Source organism: Daphnia pulicaria, chromosome 11 (genome assembly GCF_021234035.1).
Source record: "Daphnia pulicaria isolate SC F1-1A chromosome 11, SC_F0-13Bv2, whole genome shotgun sequence".
NCBI classification, from domain to species: domain Eukaryota; kingdom Metazoa; phylum Arthropoda; class Branchiopoda; order Diplostraca; family Daphniidae; genus Daphnia; species Daphnia pulicaria.
Window position 1 is genome coordinate 2,531,357 of NC_060923.1, and position 16,105 is coordinate 2,547,461.

The window sequence follows — 16,105 nt, forward strand, 5'->3', positions numbered from 1 at the left end:
TGTTGTTGTTGCTTCTCGTGTGGCATTTGTTCATTTTTATTTTAATGTAGATGTCAGTGGCTTCACCCGGACCGTGCTGCAGGGTTTGAGCGATCGATTGCGTCACATGCCGCATCGCTTCACCGTCAGCCAAATTTTGAATTGTTGGGAGATGGCCCTCCGCCACGCCTGCAAACCTTCCAACAGCAGCAACGACAATGCAAGTAATAGGGACATTAGCGCCCTAACCGTCGCTTTAGGAGTGTGAGGCGTCGCTAATATTTCACGCAGTTTATTTGGCCATCTTCAACGGGAGACAATTTTCAACGTTCGTGTATCATTTTTGGACACAATACAAATCCGCCACCTTCTTCTCCTCTTTGTTGGCCCGTCGCCCAGTTGTTGCCCGAAAAAATTTATATTGTCATCCGAGAAGTGCGTCGTGGGCAGCTTTTAATCTTTGCTTGGCCCGGTGGTAGGTTTGAATCACTTGTTCGACGGCGGTGCTTGTTGCCGACGGCCTGTGCAGGTTGATGGATGCGCGGATCTGCTCCTGTTCCAGCACATTCCTGCCTCTCTGAATCATCGTATCAAAGCGTACCTGGACCGAGCCCGACGTCTCTGTGCCGAATGGAAAGCGTCCCAGGACCGACGGCGACTCATTATTATGGTTCTGTCAGATAAAGTTAATTATATGACATCAAACGAAACAGATCTAATTGAACCAACTAACTAACTGCAATGATCAAGTAAACGGGAAGTTATTTTACATCGTTAGGGATTCCGGCGTACTTGATGTTTTCAATTTGTGGAGCCAAGCCCAAGAAATACTCTCGAAGTTGAAGGCTGGTCTCTGTTATGTAAGGCCGCCAAGTTGGAATTGCAATCGAGTAGGAGCCGGGAGTCAGCGGGACGTGCGTGAATCCATAACCCACGGATTTCTGTCTATTCCACATGTTGACGTCGTAAACTTCCAGGAGCAGTAAAGGAGTTGGAATGAGATCAGGAGTCTCCGAAGACGACGAGTGCTGCCAAGATTTTGACACATCGAGCGTGAAGTGGTGTCCAAAGTGGTTGCTGGAATCATTTCCAGCTCGCGATTGATGGGTGACACCGTGTAGGTTTTTAGGTTCAGCTAATATCCAATCTAATAATAGACGAGAAAAAACAGTTTGGGATTTTCTGGAATGAATGAATCGTGTATGTATGTGGGAAATGTCATCGGAAGAGAATTTGGGAGTTTACTACCTGCAGGTGCATCGACGACATAACGGACGTACAAATGGTTGCAATTATGGAATTCTTTGGCGGTCTCTATGGTCACATTCACTACGTGCCGTATGCGATCTGGTTTGATATTTTCGGCAAAAATGTTGTTGGGTTCTCTAATAACTTTGGTCGAACTCATTTCTAAAAACAACTGTGGTTAAAAGAGCGATTTGTTTTGATTCCAGTGGTTGTTATGGCAACAAATTGGCAACGCTGCAACCACAGGCTTATATGCTAATTATTGGCAGACAAAAGTTCTTTTCGACTTTCGAGTGTCGAATTCATTTGCATTTTCTCTTTTAAAGTAACACAATGTCTGTCGAAATCGTTCCTAAAGATGTTCGTAACATCAGGGCATGTCTTGTGTGCTCCCTCGTCAAGGTAATGATGAACTTTTCGTCTACATAAAAACTGTTGCACTAAAATGGCCTTTGTTTTGATGTTGCAGACGTTTGAGCAATTTGAATTCGATGGCTGTGACAATTGCGACGAGTTTCTTCGAATGAAGAACAACAAGGACAACATTTATGACTGTACCAGTAACAACTTTGATGGGTGTGTTGAATTAAACAGTTGATTTACGTACGACAATTACAATTGATGAGAGATTTTTTTCATTCCCAGGATGGTTGCCCTGATGAGCCCGGAAGATAGTTGGGTGGCAAAGTGGCAGAGAATCAGTGAGTACTATTGAATGATTTTATCATTTATGCCAAACATGTTAACTGTTGCAAACTATTCAGATCGAAAAGTCAAGGGCGTATACGCCATTTCTGTTTCTGGACGTCTGCCCGACACCTTCATCAGGGAACTGAAATCAAGAGGCATCCCCTACAGATCCCGAGACACCAGCCAGCGTCAATAATTCTGAATCTTTCTTTTCTTTCCCACTTATCTTAACTCCCATCTTATTTTGATAACAAAAAAAAAACAAATTTGTTTTCCAATGATCAACTTTGTGTGTTCCAATAATTGGATTCCTGTACATCAGCAAGGCATTGTTTGAGAAAAATACAGCTGAAATTGCTTGGCAGGTGTGCGTGGTCTCCTTGGAACGAGGGCAAACGAAACGTCGTGTTGCATCCTCCATGACTTCCTCTTTATGTAAGTAGAATCTTTCAACAGGTCCCTGGATGAGCAGATTGCATATCTTTGATTGGTGAATTCCCCCCCTTTATCTGATGTATGTTAATTCTGGGCATGCGCCAAAGCTCGAGAGTCGTGGCATTGAGGCATGACCAAAGTTATCGACAAATATTTAAACTGCTTTTATGATTCTAAAACAAAACACCGAGGCTGAGATTTCTGTTGAATCGGTGCTGCTCGCCTTGTTGTCTGACGATTTTTGTCTCATTCCTCAGGTTCCCGGCCCAGCAGGAGTCACGGTCGAATGGTCGTCCAAAAACCGCAGACATGCGACTTGATGAAGTGTGATAAATGCGTCAATAAGGGTGCACCTTTAGAGTGTGTGGCACGTCGTCGTTGGCGTCCCTATCCTTCGGTTGCAGAATTCCTCCCACCGGCGGCCCTTCCCTCGTCGTCGATAAAAGAAAAAAAAGGAAGAACAAGAATTGGTAACTAATAAAAACATCAAAACCCGAGAGAAACTAACCAACCAAAAGACAACGGGTTGCGCCAAGGGAGGGTGTAGGTAGCCAATCGAGTCAAGGTTTTTCCCCCCACCCGTTTGGACGTCGGCACGCTAAGCAACGTGAGCGGCTGCCAAATACTTTGATGCGACGTCGAAAGTAAAATTAAACTCCCAACCCGAGAAAGGGGGCCCCCTTCTTTTTTTTTTTCTTCTTTATCCCGCCCCTCCTCACTGGCTCCTACTTCACTTTCACGAGGTATTTTTTCTGCTGTATTTGATTCCTCCGTCAGTCCTGTTTGGTGTACGGTGGGAGCGTGAACCGCCGAGCGACGACGGCGGATCCAATCAGAAAATCAAACGGTGAATGGCTCGGGTGATTTGCGTCGAGTTTGGGAATTCATCGCTGCCACCGACAAATTGTAAAATTAAATTCGACGGATGATTTGTGTCGTCGTGTCTGTGCGTTTCCTATTGATTTTTGTGGTGAGGATTATTGATGTTTGGCTGCCGATCCATCGGACTCCACCGCCGCCATGCATTCGACGTACGTCAAAATGGCCATGGATCGCCAGCGGGCCGAACTCCGCCACCGGAGGAACCGACGGCTCCGATCGGCCATGGTTCTCAAGAACAAATTGAAAGACTGCTGCCGAAAGATCACCGCCTTCTTCTTCACTCAAGTACAAATTTAATTATCCAGTTATTACCTATTTTTTGTGGGGGGTCGATGGCAGGGTAGAATGTAATAATGATAATCGGCGTGATTTGTTGGAGATGATTAGATTGGAGTTTGTGGACTTATTGTCGGTTATACAATCGTCGGCGCCTTCATGTTCATCGCCCTGGAGGCGGAAGCCCAGCATCCACTGACACAGCAAGTCATTACTCGCCGTCGATCCTGCGTCGACTACTTGTGGAACAGTAAATCCCTTGTCTTTCGGCCATCAAAAAAGGAATTTTTCCATTAATTTTCTATTTTGGTTTGACAGTTACCCATCATCTCAATGTCCTGAATTACGACCAATGGCGACAGGACGTCAATCGCACCGTTTTCGAGTAATAACAAAATCCTTAACAAAAACTTTTTGATTTACGTAACTTTACTTTTTAAATTATGGGGGAAAATAAAGGTATCAAGCGCAAATGGTGCGTCACATCCGGCGCGGTTACGACGGCACCGACGAGAATCCCTTGTTGATGCGCTGGACCATTCCGGCGGCTTTGATGTATTGCATCACCATTTACACGACCATCGGTAACAACGTCAACCCCTTTTTTTCTTTTTATTATAAGATCATGGAACACATTTTCTTGTCATGTCGTCGCTTAACTTTTTCTGCCGGGCAAACAAACGGGGCCTCGTTTATTATTTCTGCGAAAACAATGTCCAGCAGCAGAAAATAAATAAATTGAGCGCCAGCGGAGTGAATGGGGTGCCTAACGAGTTGAATGAAGGAGAGTCATTTGGAATCAAAGTTGATTTTGTTAAGTTGGGTGATTGGGAGCGTCGCCAAGTTTGTCAGGCCACCGCCGGCGGATAAATGACATGTGAAAAGATAAAAAGTTTGTGTCTGTGCAACATTTTTCGACGCTGATTGCCGCGCGGCCAAAGGAGTTCCGTCTCGGGCGTCAAGTGGAAACGCCCATCAAGAGCCTTTTCTTTTTTACCCCCCGTTCGTTTATCAACTTTTGTCCGTTCGTCCGTCTCAGTGTGTACAGACGGCGGCGGGGGCGGCGGCCAGAGAGAAAAGACGGGCAACAAACTTTGCTCAGCAGAAACTGGAAATAAAGTTGTATCCGTGTTATGGTTATCTCGCCGGATCTGCACGATATAAAAATGCTGTCAAAATGAGCGGCTGGCTGGCAGTTCTTCCACTCTTGTTTAGATCCCCATTCCCCGCACGTAAAGGATGCGCCGAATCCAGCGGGATCAGCGCGAAACACAGTCGATAGTCACCACCAACAGTCTGAGCAACTTTCTTATTTCGCAGAGTCGGAAGAATCTATTGGCAATTTCTTTTTTTTTACGGATTGACTCGGCCATCGATTGAATTTCTCTCTCGCCCAGGATCCAGCATCCAGCAACGACGTGGATCAGACAGAAAAGCAGCAGCCCCTCCCATAGATTCTCTCTTCCATCAAATTACCATCGTCGACATTTTCTATTTCTTGGGTCGCCTTTATAAACCGGAGAGAGGAGAGAAATCTATTTTCAGTCCGGCCCGTGTGTGTCTGCTGGCCCGTCTCTCTGAGAGAGGAGATGTTATGGGCAGGGATGAAAGTTTATTTAAGGACTGGCGGCAGCGGTGCCCTGTCCCGGCAATAAAAAATAGGCCAGTCAATGGCGGGACGGGATTTCTGTTGTTGTTGTTGTTGTTGTTGGACAACGCCAATAATTAACTTTGCTCATCACCCGACGTGTTGTTGTTTTTGTTGTTTCAGGTTACGGCAACTTGACGCCGAGAACTGCCGGGGGTAAATTCGCCGTAAGTTATTTTGATTTATAATTAATTAATTACACGAAATTGTTGAATTAACTTTGATTGTGTTTTGTATAGACGGTGATTTACGCCATGGTGGGCATCCCGCTCATGTTGCTCTACATGGCCAACGTGGGTGAAATCCTGGCGACATCATTTAAATTCACTTATAAGAAAATGTGCAAGTGAGTTGTTGTTGTTGTTGTTGATTTTTGACATTTCATATGGGTGGACGGGAGAATATCCCGCACGATCAGGGGGGCGTTGCCTCTGCTCCTAATGGGTTTGGCACATTACTTTGACTGTCCTCCCGGCCCGTTCGGCACACACTTTTTTGCCCGTCTATATTTGTTTGGATAAGTTAACGGGAGAGCGTGGGCGTGACGTGTTGTGGCCCGTTTCGTCCTTTTTTTTTGTGTTGGTATTTAGGAGATTTATGGCTCCTAACAATCGTCGGCTCAGCGCTCCTTGCGACAGCTTGTTTAATGTTTATGCGCCTGTTGACTGAACGTTATTCATCGCTTGTTTGGATGGAAAATGTCGTCAATGCGACGTTTTGTGTGTGTTACTCCTCCCCCCTTGCTGGATTCGATCACAAGGATTCTATTTTTGATGAAGGATTTTTTTTTTTCTTTTTTGTTTTTAGATGTCCTAGGAGGCGGAGGAGGGGTCAGTTGACGCCGGAAGTGGCCACCATTCCGGTCAGTCAAGAGCCAGTGAGAGACAAGAAGCGGAAGAAACATAAAACGGATCCAGCGGCGACCATCACCGTCTCGGTCATTCCGGTGGAGCCGGCGGAAGAAGACGATCCGACCGCTTACGATCCGCAAACAGTTTCCGTCACCAGCTGTCTGGTCGTCATGAGCAGTTTTGTGATTGGTGGCGCCATCCTCTTCAGCGTGTGGGAGGTAACACAAAAATAAAAAGGAAAAACGATCCTCATTTTATTGATTTTCACTTTTTTTTTTTTTTTTTCTATTTTAAAACATTTTTTAACTGAATCTTTTTCCCTCTCTCTAACTCGTAGGGTTGGGGCTATGTGGACGGATCCTATTTCTGTTTCACCAGTTTATTGACGATCGGCTTCGGGGATTTCGTTCCCGGTCAGACGATCGCCCATTCACAGGACGCCGTCGACAGTAAACTCATCATGTAAAGTTTTTGGGTCTAGAAAATTTGAAATCAGGATCTTTTTTAAATCTTCAATTTGGTTCATTTTATTATTTTTGCAGTTGCGCCGTGTATCTGTTACTGGGCATGGCCCTGCTGGCCATGTGTTTCAACTTGATGCAGGAATCGGTTTTCATGAAAATCAAACGACTCGGACGCCGGCTGGGTTTGCTCAGAGACAGATCTGCTGCTGCTGCCTCCTCCTGATCCTGCTGCCAAATTCAATCGTCGTCCATATTGTTTTTCATCTTTTCTTGTTATTGAAAATGTATTGTCGCATAACAGTTTCTTTCCACATGTGCCGCCTTGCAATATATATATCAAAACGACATTGTTGACACACACGCGGGCGCAATATTACGACTGGGCGAGAGAAAAAACACGGAGAAATGGATTTTTATACAACGAGGAGGAGATGGACAACAAAGAAATCAAGAAAGAAACAATTTTAAAAATCATTTTTTGATGCAGGTGGAATTTTATTTTGTTCAGGAGCGGAAGCTGCCGGATCTTGAGCGACGACGCGTGCTGTCGCTCTCGGCTGATGGATCGCACGGATTGAGACTGGCCGACGACGTCCACTGAGCCAGGAGCCACTCGTAGATCAAATTGAAACAGATGGAGCACAACGTCAGAGCGAGGAAAATGTAAATGGAAACGGCGACCAGCGGCCAGGATGATTGTCCGCTCCAGACGGCCGAGTGGGCGTCGGGGATGCCCGTTGTCGTCAGGAGCATGAAGCTGAGCAAAAGGGCGTCGGTGGCCGGCAGAGACATGAGGAAACTAAAAAGCAAAGTGCCGCAAGCCACAAACAAGAGGACCAGGATGAGGCAGAAGACGGGCGGCCAAAAGGATCGGATCCTGCCGACGAGTCGGCGGTAGTCTGCGCTGCTGCTCGACGTCGACGACGTGCTGGCCTCGATCGATTCGTCGTCTTTGACGACCACCGACGATTTCATCGGCTGCTGGTGGTGGTGGTGGAATAACAATTCGTTGGCCGGCTGGTGCTGGTGGCTAAAGGACGTCGAGTCGTGACGGGTCGTCATCACCACCGCCGGCACGGCCGACATGTGAGTGGACCCGTGCTCCCGCCGACGTCTACCGCCGCCACCGCCTGTTTTCCGCGAATTCAATAATGGGCAGCACATGAGGCAGGAGGACAGGGCCGATCCCACGACTGTCAGATAAAACAGGAGCAGCGGGATCCCGAAAGCGGCGAAAAGGATCGTCAGGATTTTGCCTTCGTTTGATTCGGGAATCACTGGACAGGAACCTGCGACCAGGAAGAAAAGATCAAAAAGACACACGAGTCAGCACATTTTTATCATGGGGCCTATGCAAATGATTGCGGAGAATATATCAGATGTAATAATAATATTCATATGATTACTCGAGGGTGGAAATTACAATAACAAACAATCTGGCAACCATTTCTTTCCCGCTCGATGCTTTTCATTTGTTGATATTGTATAAACTCAAACACCACTAGTCGTCGTCGTTTTTTTCCGGTTGAATGATATGAATACAAACGTGAAAAGGAAATCGATTTCCTTTTTCTTTTCTCTCTGTTTGTTGTTCAAACTCTTTGAATGTTTGAATAGAGTTTCGGTTCCTCGTGTGTCTGATCTCGCTAACTGACGAACAAAAGACGCATGAAAGCCGGAGGGGTTTTTTCTTCTTCTTGTTTGAAGAGTTTCGGTCGTCGTCTTTTGATGCCAGTCTGTTTCAAAAGTTATATATTTGCACACACAACATCTTCTCGTCTGGTCGTTGACTCACTGGGTAATATGTAGTAATCATTCAAGTTTGTGTGCTCTAATATTTCACAGTCTAAACTTTTACGTAAATGTGTTGGGCATTATTCTGACATTCAAGTTTTGGAACTGGTGTTTGAGTCTACGTCAACAATGGAACTTCCCCCCCAAAGATTAATTTGTAGCTGCTCTATCTATTTACTTGTGTGTGTGTGTGTGTCATATCCCGACTGATTTCCAGCACAATGTCTGCAACGGCAGAGCCTGAACTGAGAGAGCTTTATTGTATACACATGTGAATGATAGAATGTTGTTTTGTTGCAGGTTGTTATTGTTGTTGGCTCCTGCAATATGTCTATAATCCTTTAAGACTCCACTTACCCAGAGTGGTGATGACGGAGAGGGCATACAGGAAAGCAGTTGGGTAATTCCACTTGACAGTAGTTGTCTGGCGATTGTGTCCAGCAGCAGTTCCAGCAGTTCTTGGAGTAGCTGCCGTTGTTGCCTGTCCGACCGCCGTCATTTCCTGGGATTTCCGCCGATCGTTGCTGCAATCCTTCTTCATCCAGAGATACATGGTCTCGTGGAAACGGTAAATCTCGCCGGCAGCCAATCGAGTCCAGTTCTCCTTGTACAAAATGTTGAGATTCTCGGTAATGTCCCACAGTTTGTCGAGCACTTGACGGGTCATCAGCTCCTTCATTTGCGTCACATCTTCGCCGGCAGCCCCGTTATCAGTGGTGATGGCCGTAGGCTCCGACGTGGTCGACAGCCCCGTTCCACTCAAGGCCGTCCGGATCTCCTCGGTGGGCGGCGTGTGCTGATGGAACGGATGGGAAGCCGACGACGACGCCGACGCCTCAATCAGCATGAAGACGTAGGCGCCCAACGAGACGTAGGCCAGGAAGAAGAGCATAAGCGAAAGTTTGGCCGACCATCCACGGGAGCATTCGGCTGTCCTTCCACCGCCACCGCTGGATCGTCGAATTTGCTTGGAAGGTAATTGCCTTTTCAAGCTGCTGCCCCCGCTGTTCTCCATGGCTCCTGACGCGAGATCTGCATAATTCCATCGAAAGGTTCAGTCATGTGTGCCGGAGGTTTTATTTTCATGTTCAACATAAATTTCCAGCGACAAAGACGGAAATAACATTTTCACGCTCGGATGACTATATATAGGAGGAGGAACCCAAAAAACCATCCGACGACTCAATCCAATTATATTCGTGTCTTTATCTTTTAGCTCCTTGTTATTAACAAGATTTCCTCGCTTCCCATCCGAAAATTTAAATAGGAAATGCTGGGCGGATGAGAGAGTGAGAGACACCCAATTACCGTGCATCTTTTTCTTCCGCCAGAGTATAACACAAAAAAGAAAAGAGAAAAAGGTGGATGGAAAACAACAAGCCAATTGGAATGAATATGCTGACGCTTGTATGATGCTGATTAAGATAGAACTTTGTGTGTCGGATGTGAGCCAGTGAAATCGGATGCTGGAAGGGACAAGTAGTTAATGAACCAGCACCAAAGAGATAGATAATAACACACACAGCAGCTCTACTGGGTCCCTCCTACTCATTAGTATTATAATATCCAAAAGTGTGCCACAGGGAGCAGCTCAACTACTACTACTACCCCTGGCAGACAGGCAGAGTTGCAGCTCGCACATATCACTAGTAGGGTAGTTGTAGTTGGCAAGGGGGGCTCCTTTTGATTCTCCAGGAGAGAGAGCTCCTGTACTGTTGTATTAATAAATGCGTATAGCCAGAAATCTATCTTTATTTGTCGGCTAATAGTTTCCTGCTGGATTATTCACGCAGGAAAATGGTCTATTTTAACTCTTTTCTTTTTTCTTCTTTTCCAGCAGATTCCCAGGAGGAATTCCCCCTCCTCTTCTCGCACACTCTCTGGCAAGAACCCGATAAACCCTTTTTGCCGAGAGTCTAGGCCCGTAACGTTTATTATCACGGCCACGGGGGGAGGAAATTCGCCTCCCGCCCAAGGAATCACGAAAACCGGGAAAAAAAAAGAAAAAGAAAAAATTCGGATCCTAATGGATCAACTTGACCCTACGCGCCACCACTACCGTTTTTCTCTGCGCGTCACCCGTTGTCGTGTGGTTTTTCCCGATCGGGAAAAAGTCAAATGGAAAGGGCAACCGGATAGACTGTCAAGTTGATAGAGCCCCCCCCCCCCCACCCGCTCCTACCCCACTGTGTACAGACATGAACCGAGTCGGCACACACACACACACATGGAAACACTAGAAAGGTATTGATTTTTCTCCAAACGCTACTGTAGCTGCTGCTCCTGATGGCTGCCGGCCTGCCTGTCTGCCTCCTCCTACCCATAGGAAATGAGAAAATGCTTCAAAAATAAATAAAAAACACACGAAGTGGAGAAGACAGGAAGAAGGAAGAAGAAAGAAGAAGAATGGTGTGTATCAGTGGGTGGGTGGTGCGTGTCACGTACTTTTCGTTTTGCCGCTCCTCCTTGGCCGTCGGATCCTGTTCACATCAAGAGAAGAAAAGAGGAGCAAGAAATTGCCGACAAAAGGGGCACACGAGCAGCACAGAAATCCATTGAAAACGCTGGGCCGAAAACACACAACAATTGACCGCCGTCCGGCCACTCTGCATTCAGCACACACAAATAACAACTGGTCCGTTTCTCCCTCAAAACATTCAATTTTTCCCCTTTTTTAAATTTCCTTTTTGAAATTTTATTTTATTTCGGATGTAGACATCCGCACAAGGGACAACTTGGGGGAGAAGGCGGACAAGTATCCAGTACTGTCCGGGCGATGGTACCGGAATGTTGTCCGTTAACGAGTTGGGAGAGAACTTGTCTAGCGTGTTTCTCTCTGTGTGGGTGGAGGGACGGACGGACGGACGATCAGCGGATGCAACTGGATATATATATCTACCCCGGCCAGGATTTGACGGAGCCTTAAATGTGCGCGCGCGCGCGCAGGATCCATGGCCCAGGAAACAACAAACTCTCTACAGCCCGTCGAAAAAAGAAGAAAAAAACTGAAAGGAAAGCATTTTTTCCTTCTTCTTCTTCTTCCGTTTGGAACTGGAAGAAGATTGCGTTTCCGTTTGGCAGTCACTCACACACCCATCCAATTTTCTTTCCATCTAGATTACAATAAGGAGCCAAGGGGCTCTCTCTCATCATCATCGCTCCTGATTGAAAAGATTCTTTGCTCGGCTCCGGCGATGGGCTCCCAATATTTGCAGACTTGACTAAATCATTGTCGGATGTCTTTTATTTCAATTGCAACACACCAATGGAAAAAAAATCAATTTCATCCTGAAATAGGAGGACGAGGAGGAGGGAAAACGTATTTTCTTTCACTCCACTTTGAGGCCATTCTTCCGGTTTGCCAGTGGTGAGGAAGAAAATTGGTTGATGTCTAAGTAAATGGAGGCATTCATCGCCTTCTACTCACTTACATACATCAACAACAACGTTCTCTAGTGTGTTGTCTGCAGTAAAGGAAAACCCAGTCATCCAGAAGGAGCTTGTCCTCGGCTCCTTGGCTCCTCACTCTACTCCGCTCCGCTAGTGTGTGTGAGTGTATATACATCAGTGAATTCCTTCCGATAGATTTCCTGTGTGCATCACTGTGCAGTACCAGCAGCTGCTCAATTCCAACTGCAGAATAACCGACCCTCCCCTCCCGGTTGTTGTTGTTGCTGCATCCCATCTAGACGACACGAATTGTGGGTGGCTGGGCGTTGCCTTGGCAACCACAACAAATCGATCCTTTTCGCAGGAACGGCCCCTACCACTCGGCTAAGACTCGCCCCCTCCCCATTTCTACTGTTTTCAGACGGGCAACCCCCAAAACGTAAATTGTTTGTACCACTAACAATATACACTGTTGTTGTTGTTGTCGAGGGGGCGTATTTTTCGCCACAGCCGGGCATTCATGTGTGTGGTGTGTCGCTATGGATGTCGTCCTGGAACAAGTTCAATGAAGCCATCCGACACTGATTAAGAATGATGAAAATGGAATAAAACTTTTTCTTTTCTCCTCCCAGGCTCCTTCGTGTAGGTAGGCGGATTTCCCATCAGGATCCAACCCCCACCCCATCATTATTTAAAAAGGGCACGATGGATGCGATGGCGGATCACAGAGACCGAGTCAAGAGGGGGGAATCCTAATTGCTAATACAAAAGGATCGGCTCTTTTGCTACTGACATGATTTCTGCTCTCAATTGGACCTCTTGTTGTTGTTGCCATGAGACCCCTGCCCCACCACTTGCGTAACGTCAGTGAATGGCCGGCGGTGTGCCGCTCTGACTGGAGTGACGAGATAACCTGATTGGCCCAATATTCTCGGCACCAATTGACCACAGGGCCCAGACCCCTCCTCATTGACTGCCCGTCTGCAACAACAACAACAAAAACCTCTTTGTCCGGTCTGCTCTATGATTGATTGGCCCTCAGCGAAAATCCAATTCCGTATATTCTTTGATGTAACCAGTCCATTAAGCGGAGGAATAAGTTTTTTGTGCACATTGGAATGAACCGAAACAATTTTTCAGAGATTATTAATTACTCGGAAAACTGAATTTGAAATGTTTTTCATAGGAATTTCTTTTTTCTTTTCTTTTGTTCAGACTAGGATCGGCTGGGCCTGACATTGTGCGTTCTGGACGACGCATTCCCTGGAACAGTAAATCTGCCCGTTCTTCAAAATGAATTGACGATTCATCATCGACACTTGACATTGGCGACACTTGAAGCAGCTGGCCGTGTTGTGCCAGTTCATTTCGCCGTGACTGACTCGCGTTTCTTCCGCACGGATCGGCCTGTGGCACTCGTAACAATCCTGTTTTTTTTTCCGGGTAACGTAAGTTAATTAAATTGTAATCATTTCATATAGTGGCGAGGGTTTAAGTAGTACCTTTCCGTATTTCTTTTGGTAACAGTCGAGACAGTGCGGCTGGCCCTCGATCGGCGTGTACTGGTGTCCGGCCAGGGGCGTGTCACAGATCCAGCAGCAAAAGTGATCCATGTGCCAGCTGGCCCCTTCGGCGCTGGTGTATTCCGGGGCGAAAATCAACTCGTCGCAGGCCTTGCACCGCGGGATCTTCATCTGCTCGGCGTAGTGACGGCCGCAGAAGACGTCGTCGTCGACGAAAAAGTAAATCAAATCCGCCAGCATTTCCTATTTCGTCCGGCAAGACAGAGACATCTAGGAGCCGTTTTGAGAATCTAACAGGGAATAGAACTTACGTGGCAGATGGAGCAGACGAAACATTGCGGATGCCAACACTTGTCGCTTCCGGCTCTCTCGGCGAAAATGGCAACCGTTCCGGGTTCAATCGGCTGGGTACATTTGCGACAGGACCAGGCTCCTACCAGTCCTTCAGGATCCTGGAACACTTCCTGTTGCTGCTGCTGCTGGATGGGTCCTCCTGCTGCAGGTATTTGGGCAGTCACGTATTTGTTATTATCGGATCCGCACGGATGGGAATGGGCGGACGGGCGCCGATTAGACAACGGCGATTGATTGTTGTTGTTGTTGTTGCTGCTGCTGCTTTGGTTTTGTATGATAGGAACAACTGGATTGTTGTTGTTTTGGGATTTCGCCACTTGCTCTTCCGGGAAGTAATCGAAATCGGTCGTCAACAACTGACGGCTGCCGTTGTTGTTGTTGTTGTTTGGTAATCTTCCAGTGGGTGCCGAGACGCCAGGCGGCGCCCGTTCTCCTAATCTCGGTGAGGAACCGCGACTTCCCGTTCCAGCGACCGCAACGGGGGCTGCCAGTCCAACTTTCGTATTAGGATTTCGTTGATTCAAATTGGGCGACGTTCCAGGCGACGCTCCAAACGGTTTGGCTGTCGCGTTGAACGTGCCGGAAGCGGCCGCCTGGTGCAAAAACGGCGATTTCAATTTGCCCGGCAATTTCTTGCCTTCCTGCTCGTCCAGGAAATCGAAAAATTCCCTGACTGGATCCTGTCGCTTGTTGTGGCTGGATTCCTCCACCAGCAGTTCATCCACCACCAGTTGAGGCGGCGGAGGCGGCGGAGGAGGAGTTTCGGGAGCAGCAGCCGGAGCTGGATAGGACGCATCCATCAGCAGCATATCCGGCGGCGGAGGAGGTAAATCGCCGAATTCGGAACTCATTCCGGCGTGGGGTTTGGCCGACATCCGCTTGATCTGTTGCGCCGACGGAGCATCCGCTTTGATGGCGAACGGCTTGGCCGTGACGAAGGCCGGAAGAATGGGCCGTTTGGCATTGGCGGATTCCTGCAAACTCAAAGTGTTGACTTTCTCGCCCAGGATGCGGTCGAGTTGCGGCGGCGGAGGCGGCAGTTTCCCCGATGGTCTCGGTGGACATTCCTGGATCAGCCCTTGACCCACTACGTGTTGCTTGACGTTCTTGACATACTCTTCCATCCTGTCGGAAGAATTCAGGTCATTAATCAACTTTTCTTTTTAAATTTTAAATTTTAATTATTTTAAAAGGCGAATTACTTTCGCTTCTCGTTGGCGGATAGGTTGGAACATTGTTCCGGATCGAGGTCGTGCGACGGTAATTGTCGGTCGAGGGCCCTTTTGCGGTCGACGGCCGCCTGACTGCCCGTAATGGGCTGCTTAGCCAGCGGAAGTTGTTCCATGTATTTGATGGCCAATTGAGAGTCGTCGGTCGGTGGGACCCAATCCAGCGGACTGGCCGGGGCATCCAAAGTGACAGCCGATCCCCTGGCGGGACTATTGAAATCCAATTTGGACGGTCGGTTGCTGCTGGCGAGACCATCTCCGCCTTGTTGTTGTTGGAGCTCCAAGTCTATTTTAGCTTGGAATGGAGTGACGGCCAGTAACCGGATCAATCGGATCGACGGATCCTCATCCACCACATTGTGGATCTCCTTACCGCAACGACAGTGACGACAAACTTTCCTAATTTTGTAAAATTCAATTATTAATTCAATTATCAATTTAAATTTCGATCCGAAAATTTACCTCCAGAAATGTAAATCCAGCCCTGGACATTTTGGCCCGCATTTGGTGCATTGCGATCCAGCGCCTTGTTCGTGGGCGATTTTCGATTGCTACCCAGAAAAACAAAAGAGCATCGTGGTGAGTCATTCAACAAAAACAAAGGAAAAAAGGTTTGAAAAAGAAACTCGACTAACCTGTCTGGTTTTATTTTCCAGGTTCAAGAGATTCATTCCTGGGACGGCCATTGTCTCAGCCACTGATGGAACCAACTGCAGACACACACACAAAAGGTATACGCGTAATCAGCCCCTTTATCTCTGGATCGCTCCAACAACGTGTGTTATCAGTCGTCTGACAGATCTAATCGCTGAGGCTAATTTTTGTCGTCGTCAGATGACACGTTTTCCACCGATTTATTTATTCGGCAGACGAACTCACACACAAGAACTCCAGGAGGATGGGGGAATCAATGCGTCAGAGAGGCGCGGGAGGCTTTGTGTGTGTGTGGAGACGACGTAGTGTACTTTGCGATGTGCTCACTTGAGCGGGACTGAATAGATCGGCTGGCAATAGAGGAGAGAGACAGATGGTTTTGAAAAGGGGGAGGTGGGGCTCTTTTTTTTTCTTTTCCCTGGTGGAATAAAGCGGCGGCGGATGTGGGATAGTCGCTCGTCCGAGAAAGGCAACGCCGACTCACGACATCTAGCGGATGTGCAAGATCCGGTCCCGCGGGGAATCTTGTACTGGTGGGCGTTGCCACTCTGATTGAACCGCCTATTTTTGCTAGAGAGATTTAGTCGAGGGTCTCTTATCACATTTCGTCAGAATCGTTAATATGAAAGTGATGTGGGGGAATACCGAGGAAATGATGACGTCACAAAGCCGCAGGGTGAAATCTGTG

General features: G+C 47.4%; 6 protein-coding genes across 10 annotated transcripts in view; 3 read left to right on the top strand and 3 right to left on the bottom strand.

Moving 5' to 3' along the window:
• The window catches only part of LOC124315165 (mediator of RNA polymerase II transcription subunit 15-like), a 28,422-nt gene extending 28,072 nt beyond the window's left edge, over positions 1 to 350 (top strand). For both annotated transcript variants that reach the window (XM_046780634.1, XM_046780633.1), the window contains exon 10: positions 51 to 350. In XM_046780634.1, coding sequence (XP_046636590.1) covers positions 51 to 247 — 197 coding nt within the window. In that variant the 3' untranslated portion in view covers positions 248 to 350. The remainder of the gene's footprint in view (positions 1 to 50) is intronic.
• On the bottom strand, positions 149 to 1,442 carry LOC124315548 (Meckel syndrome type 1 protein-like). The gene is made up of 3 exons (XM_046781298.1): positions 1,228 to 1,442; positions 750 to 1,126; positions 149 to 652 (listed from the first exon to the last, which is right to left on the bottom strand). The coding sequence occupies exons 1-3, from the start codon at positions 1,385 to 1,387 to the stop codon at positions 404 to 406; spliced, it is 786 nt and encodes a 261-aa protein (XP_046637254.1). The 5' UTR covers positions 1,388 to 1,442; the 3' UTR covers positions 149 to 403.
• Positions 1,443 to 1,466: 24 nt separating this feature from the next.
• LOC124315676 (transcription elongation factor SPT4-like) lies at positions 1,467 to 2,281 on the top strand. Its single transcript, XM_046781495.1, has 4 exons — positions 1,467 to 1,629; positions 1,697 to 1,803; positions 1,873 to 1,928; positions 1,992 to 2,281. The coding sequence occupies exons 1-4, from the start codon at positions 1,561 to 1,563 to the stop codon at positions 2,111 to 2,113; spliced, it is 354 nt and encodes a 117-aa protein (XP_046637451.1). The 5' UTR covers positions 1,467 to 1,560; the 3' UTR covers positions 2,114 to 2,281.
• Positions 2,282 to 2,724: 443 nt separating this feature from the next.
• LOC124315377 (potassium channel subfamily K member 15-like) lies at positions 2,725 to 6,833 on the top strand. Of its 4 annotated transcripts, none has more exons than XM_046781021.1 (10): positions 2,725 to 2,996; positions 3,130 to 3,519; positions 3,622 to 3,760; positions 3,829 to 3,895; positions 3,970 to 4,094; positions 5,282 to 5,325; positions 5,398 to 5,504; positions 5,966 to 6,227; positions 6,347 to 6,471; positions 6,552 to 6,833. In XM_046781021.1, exons 2-10 carry the CDS (start codon positions 3,373 to 3,375, stop codon positions 6,694 to 6,696), a joined length of 1,161 nt encoding a protein of 386 aa, XP_046636977.1. In that variant the 5' UTR covers positions 2,725 to 2,996; positions 3,130 to 3,372; the 3' UTR covers positions 6,697 to 6,833. The 4 variants fall into 4 exon arrangements, with proteins under 4 accessions (XP_046636977.1, XP_046636975.1, XP_046636978.1 ...); XM_046781019.1 differs by having other exon boundaries at positions 2,725 to 2,822; positions 2,889 to 3,519; XM_046781022.1 differs by having other exon boundaries at positions 2,725 to 2,822.
• Positions 6,834 to 6,977: 144 nt separating this feature from the next.
• LOC124316029 lies at positions 6,978 to 10,916 on the bottom strand. The gene is made up of 3 exons (XM_046781766.1): positions 10,713 to 10,916; positions 8,625 to 9,299; positions 6,978 to 7,762 (listed from the first exon to the last, which is right to left on the bottom strand). Exons 2-3 carry the CDS (start codon positions 9,280 to 9,282, stop codon positions 6,978 to 6,980), a joined length of 1,443 nt encoding a protein of 480 aa, XP_046637722.1. The 5' UTR covers positions 9,283 to 9,299; positions 10,713 to 10,916.
• A 1,786-nt stretch (positions 10,917 to 12,702) lies between these two features.
• On the bottom strand, positions 12,703 to 15,967 carry LOC124315167 (testin-like). Its single transcript, XM_046780635.1, has 6 exons — positions 15,399 to 15,967; positions 15,226 to 15,314; positions 14,737 to 15,162; positions 13,492 to 14,659; positions 13,160 to 13,423; positions 12,703 to 13,084 (listed from the first exon to the last, which is right to left on the bottom strand). Exons 1-6 carry the CDS (start codon positions 15,447 to 15,449, stop codon positions 12,869 to 12,871), a joined length of 2,214 nt encoding a protein of 737 aa, XP_046636591.1. The 5' UTR covers positions 15,450 to 15,967; the 3' UTR covers positions 12,703 to 12,868.
• Positions 15,968 to 16,105: the final 138 nt, after the last annotated feature.

Excerpts from the sequence above, each read along its gene's own strand:
- LOC124315548 (XM_046781298.1), bottom strand. The coding sequence starts at position 1,387 with ATGAGTTCGACCAAAGTTATTAGAGAACCCAACAACATTTTTGCCGAA. Across the intron at positions 1,127-1,227 it reads TGTCGTCGATGCACCTGCAG|ATTGGATATTAGCTGAACCT; the intron begins GTAGTAAACTCC and ends GTCTATTATTAG. Across the intron at positions 653-749 it reads ACGCCGGAATCCCTAACGAT|AACCATAATAATGAGTCGCC; the intron begins GTAAAATAACTT and ends TTTATCTGACAG.
- LOC124315676 (XM_046781495.1), top strand. The coding sequence starts at position 1,561 with ATGTCTGTCGAAATCGTTCCTAAAGATGTTCGTAACATCAGGGCATGT. Across the intron at positions 1,804-1,872 it reads ACCAGTAACAACTTTGATGG|GATGGTTGCCCTGATGAGCC; the intron begins GTGTGTTGAATT and ends TTTCATTCCCAG. Across the intron at positions 1,929-1,991 it reads GGCAAAGTGGCAGAGAATCA|ATCGAAAAGTCAAGGGCGTA; the intron begins GTGAGTACTATT and ends CAAACTATTCAG.
- LOC124315377 (XM_046781021.1), top strand. The coding sequence starts at position 3,373 with ATGCATTCGACGTACGTCAAAATGGCCATGGATCGCCAGCGGGCCGAA. Across the intron at positions 3,896-3,969 it reads GTCAATCGCACCGTTTTCGA|GTATCAAGCGCAAATGGTGC; the intron begins GTAATAACAAAA and ends GGGAAAATAAAG. Across the intron at positions 4,095-5,281 it reads CACCATTTACACGACCATCG|GTTACGGCAACTTGACGCCG; the intron begins GTAACAACGTCA and ends TTGTTGTTTCAG.
- LOC124316029 (XM_046781766.1), bottom strand. The coding sequence starts at position 9,282 with ATGGAGAACAGCGGGGGCAGCAGCTTGAAAAGGCAATTACCTTCCAAG. Across the intron at positions 7,763-8,624 it reads CTCCGTCATCACCACTCTGG|GTTCCTGTCCAGTGATTCCC; the intron begins GTAAGTGGAGTC and ends TCCTGGTCGCAG.
- LOC124315167 (XM_046780635.1), bottom strand. The coding sequence starts at position 15,449 with ATGGCCGTCCCAGGAATGAATCTCTTGAACCTGGAAAATAAAACCAGA. Across the intron at positions 15,163-15,225 it reads CTGGATTTACATTTCTGGAG|GAAAGTTTGTCGTCACTGTC; the intron begins GTAAATTTTCGG and ends TTACAAAATTAG. Across the intron at positions 14,660-14,736 it reads TCCGCCAACGAGAAGCGAAA|GATGGAAGAGTATGTCAAGA; the intron begins GTAATTCGCCTT and ends TTCTTCCGACAG.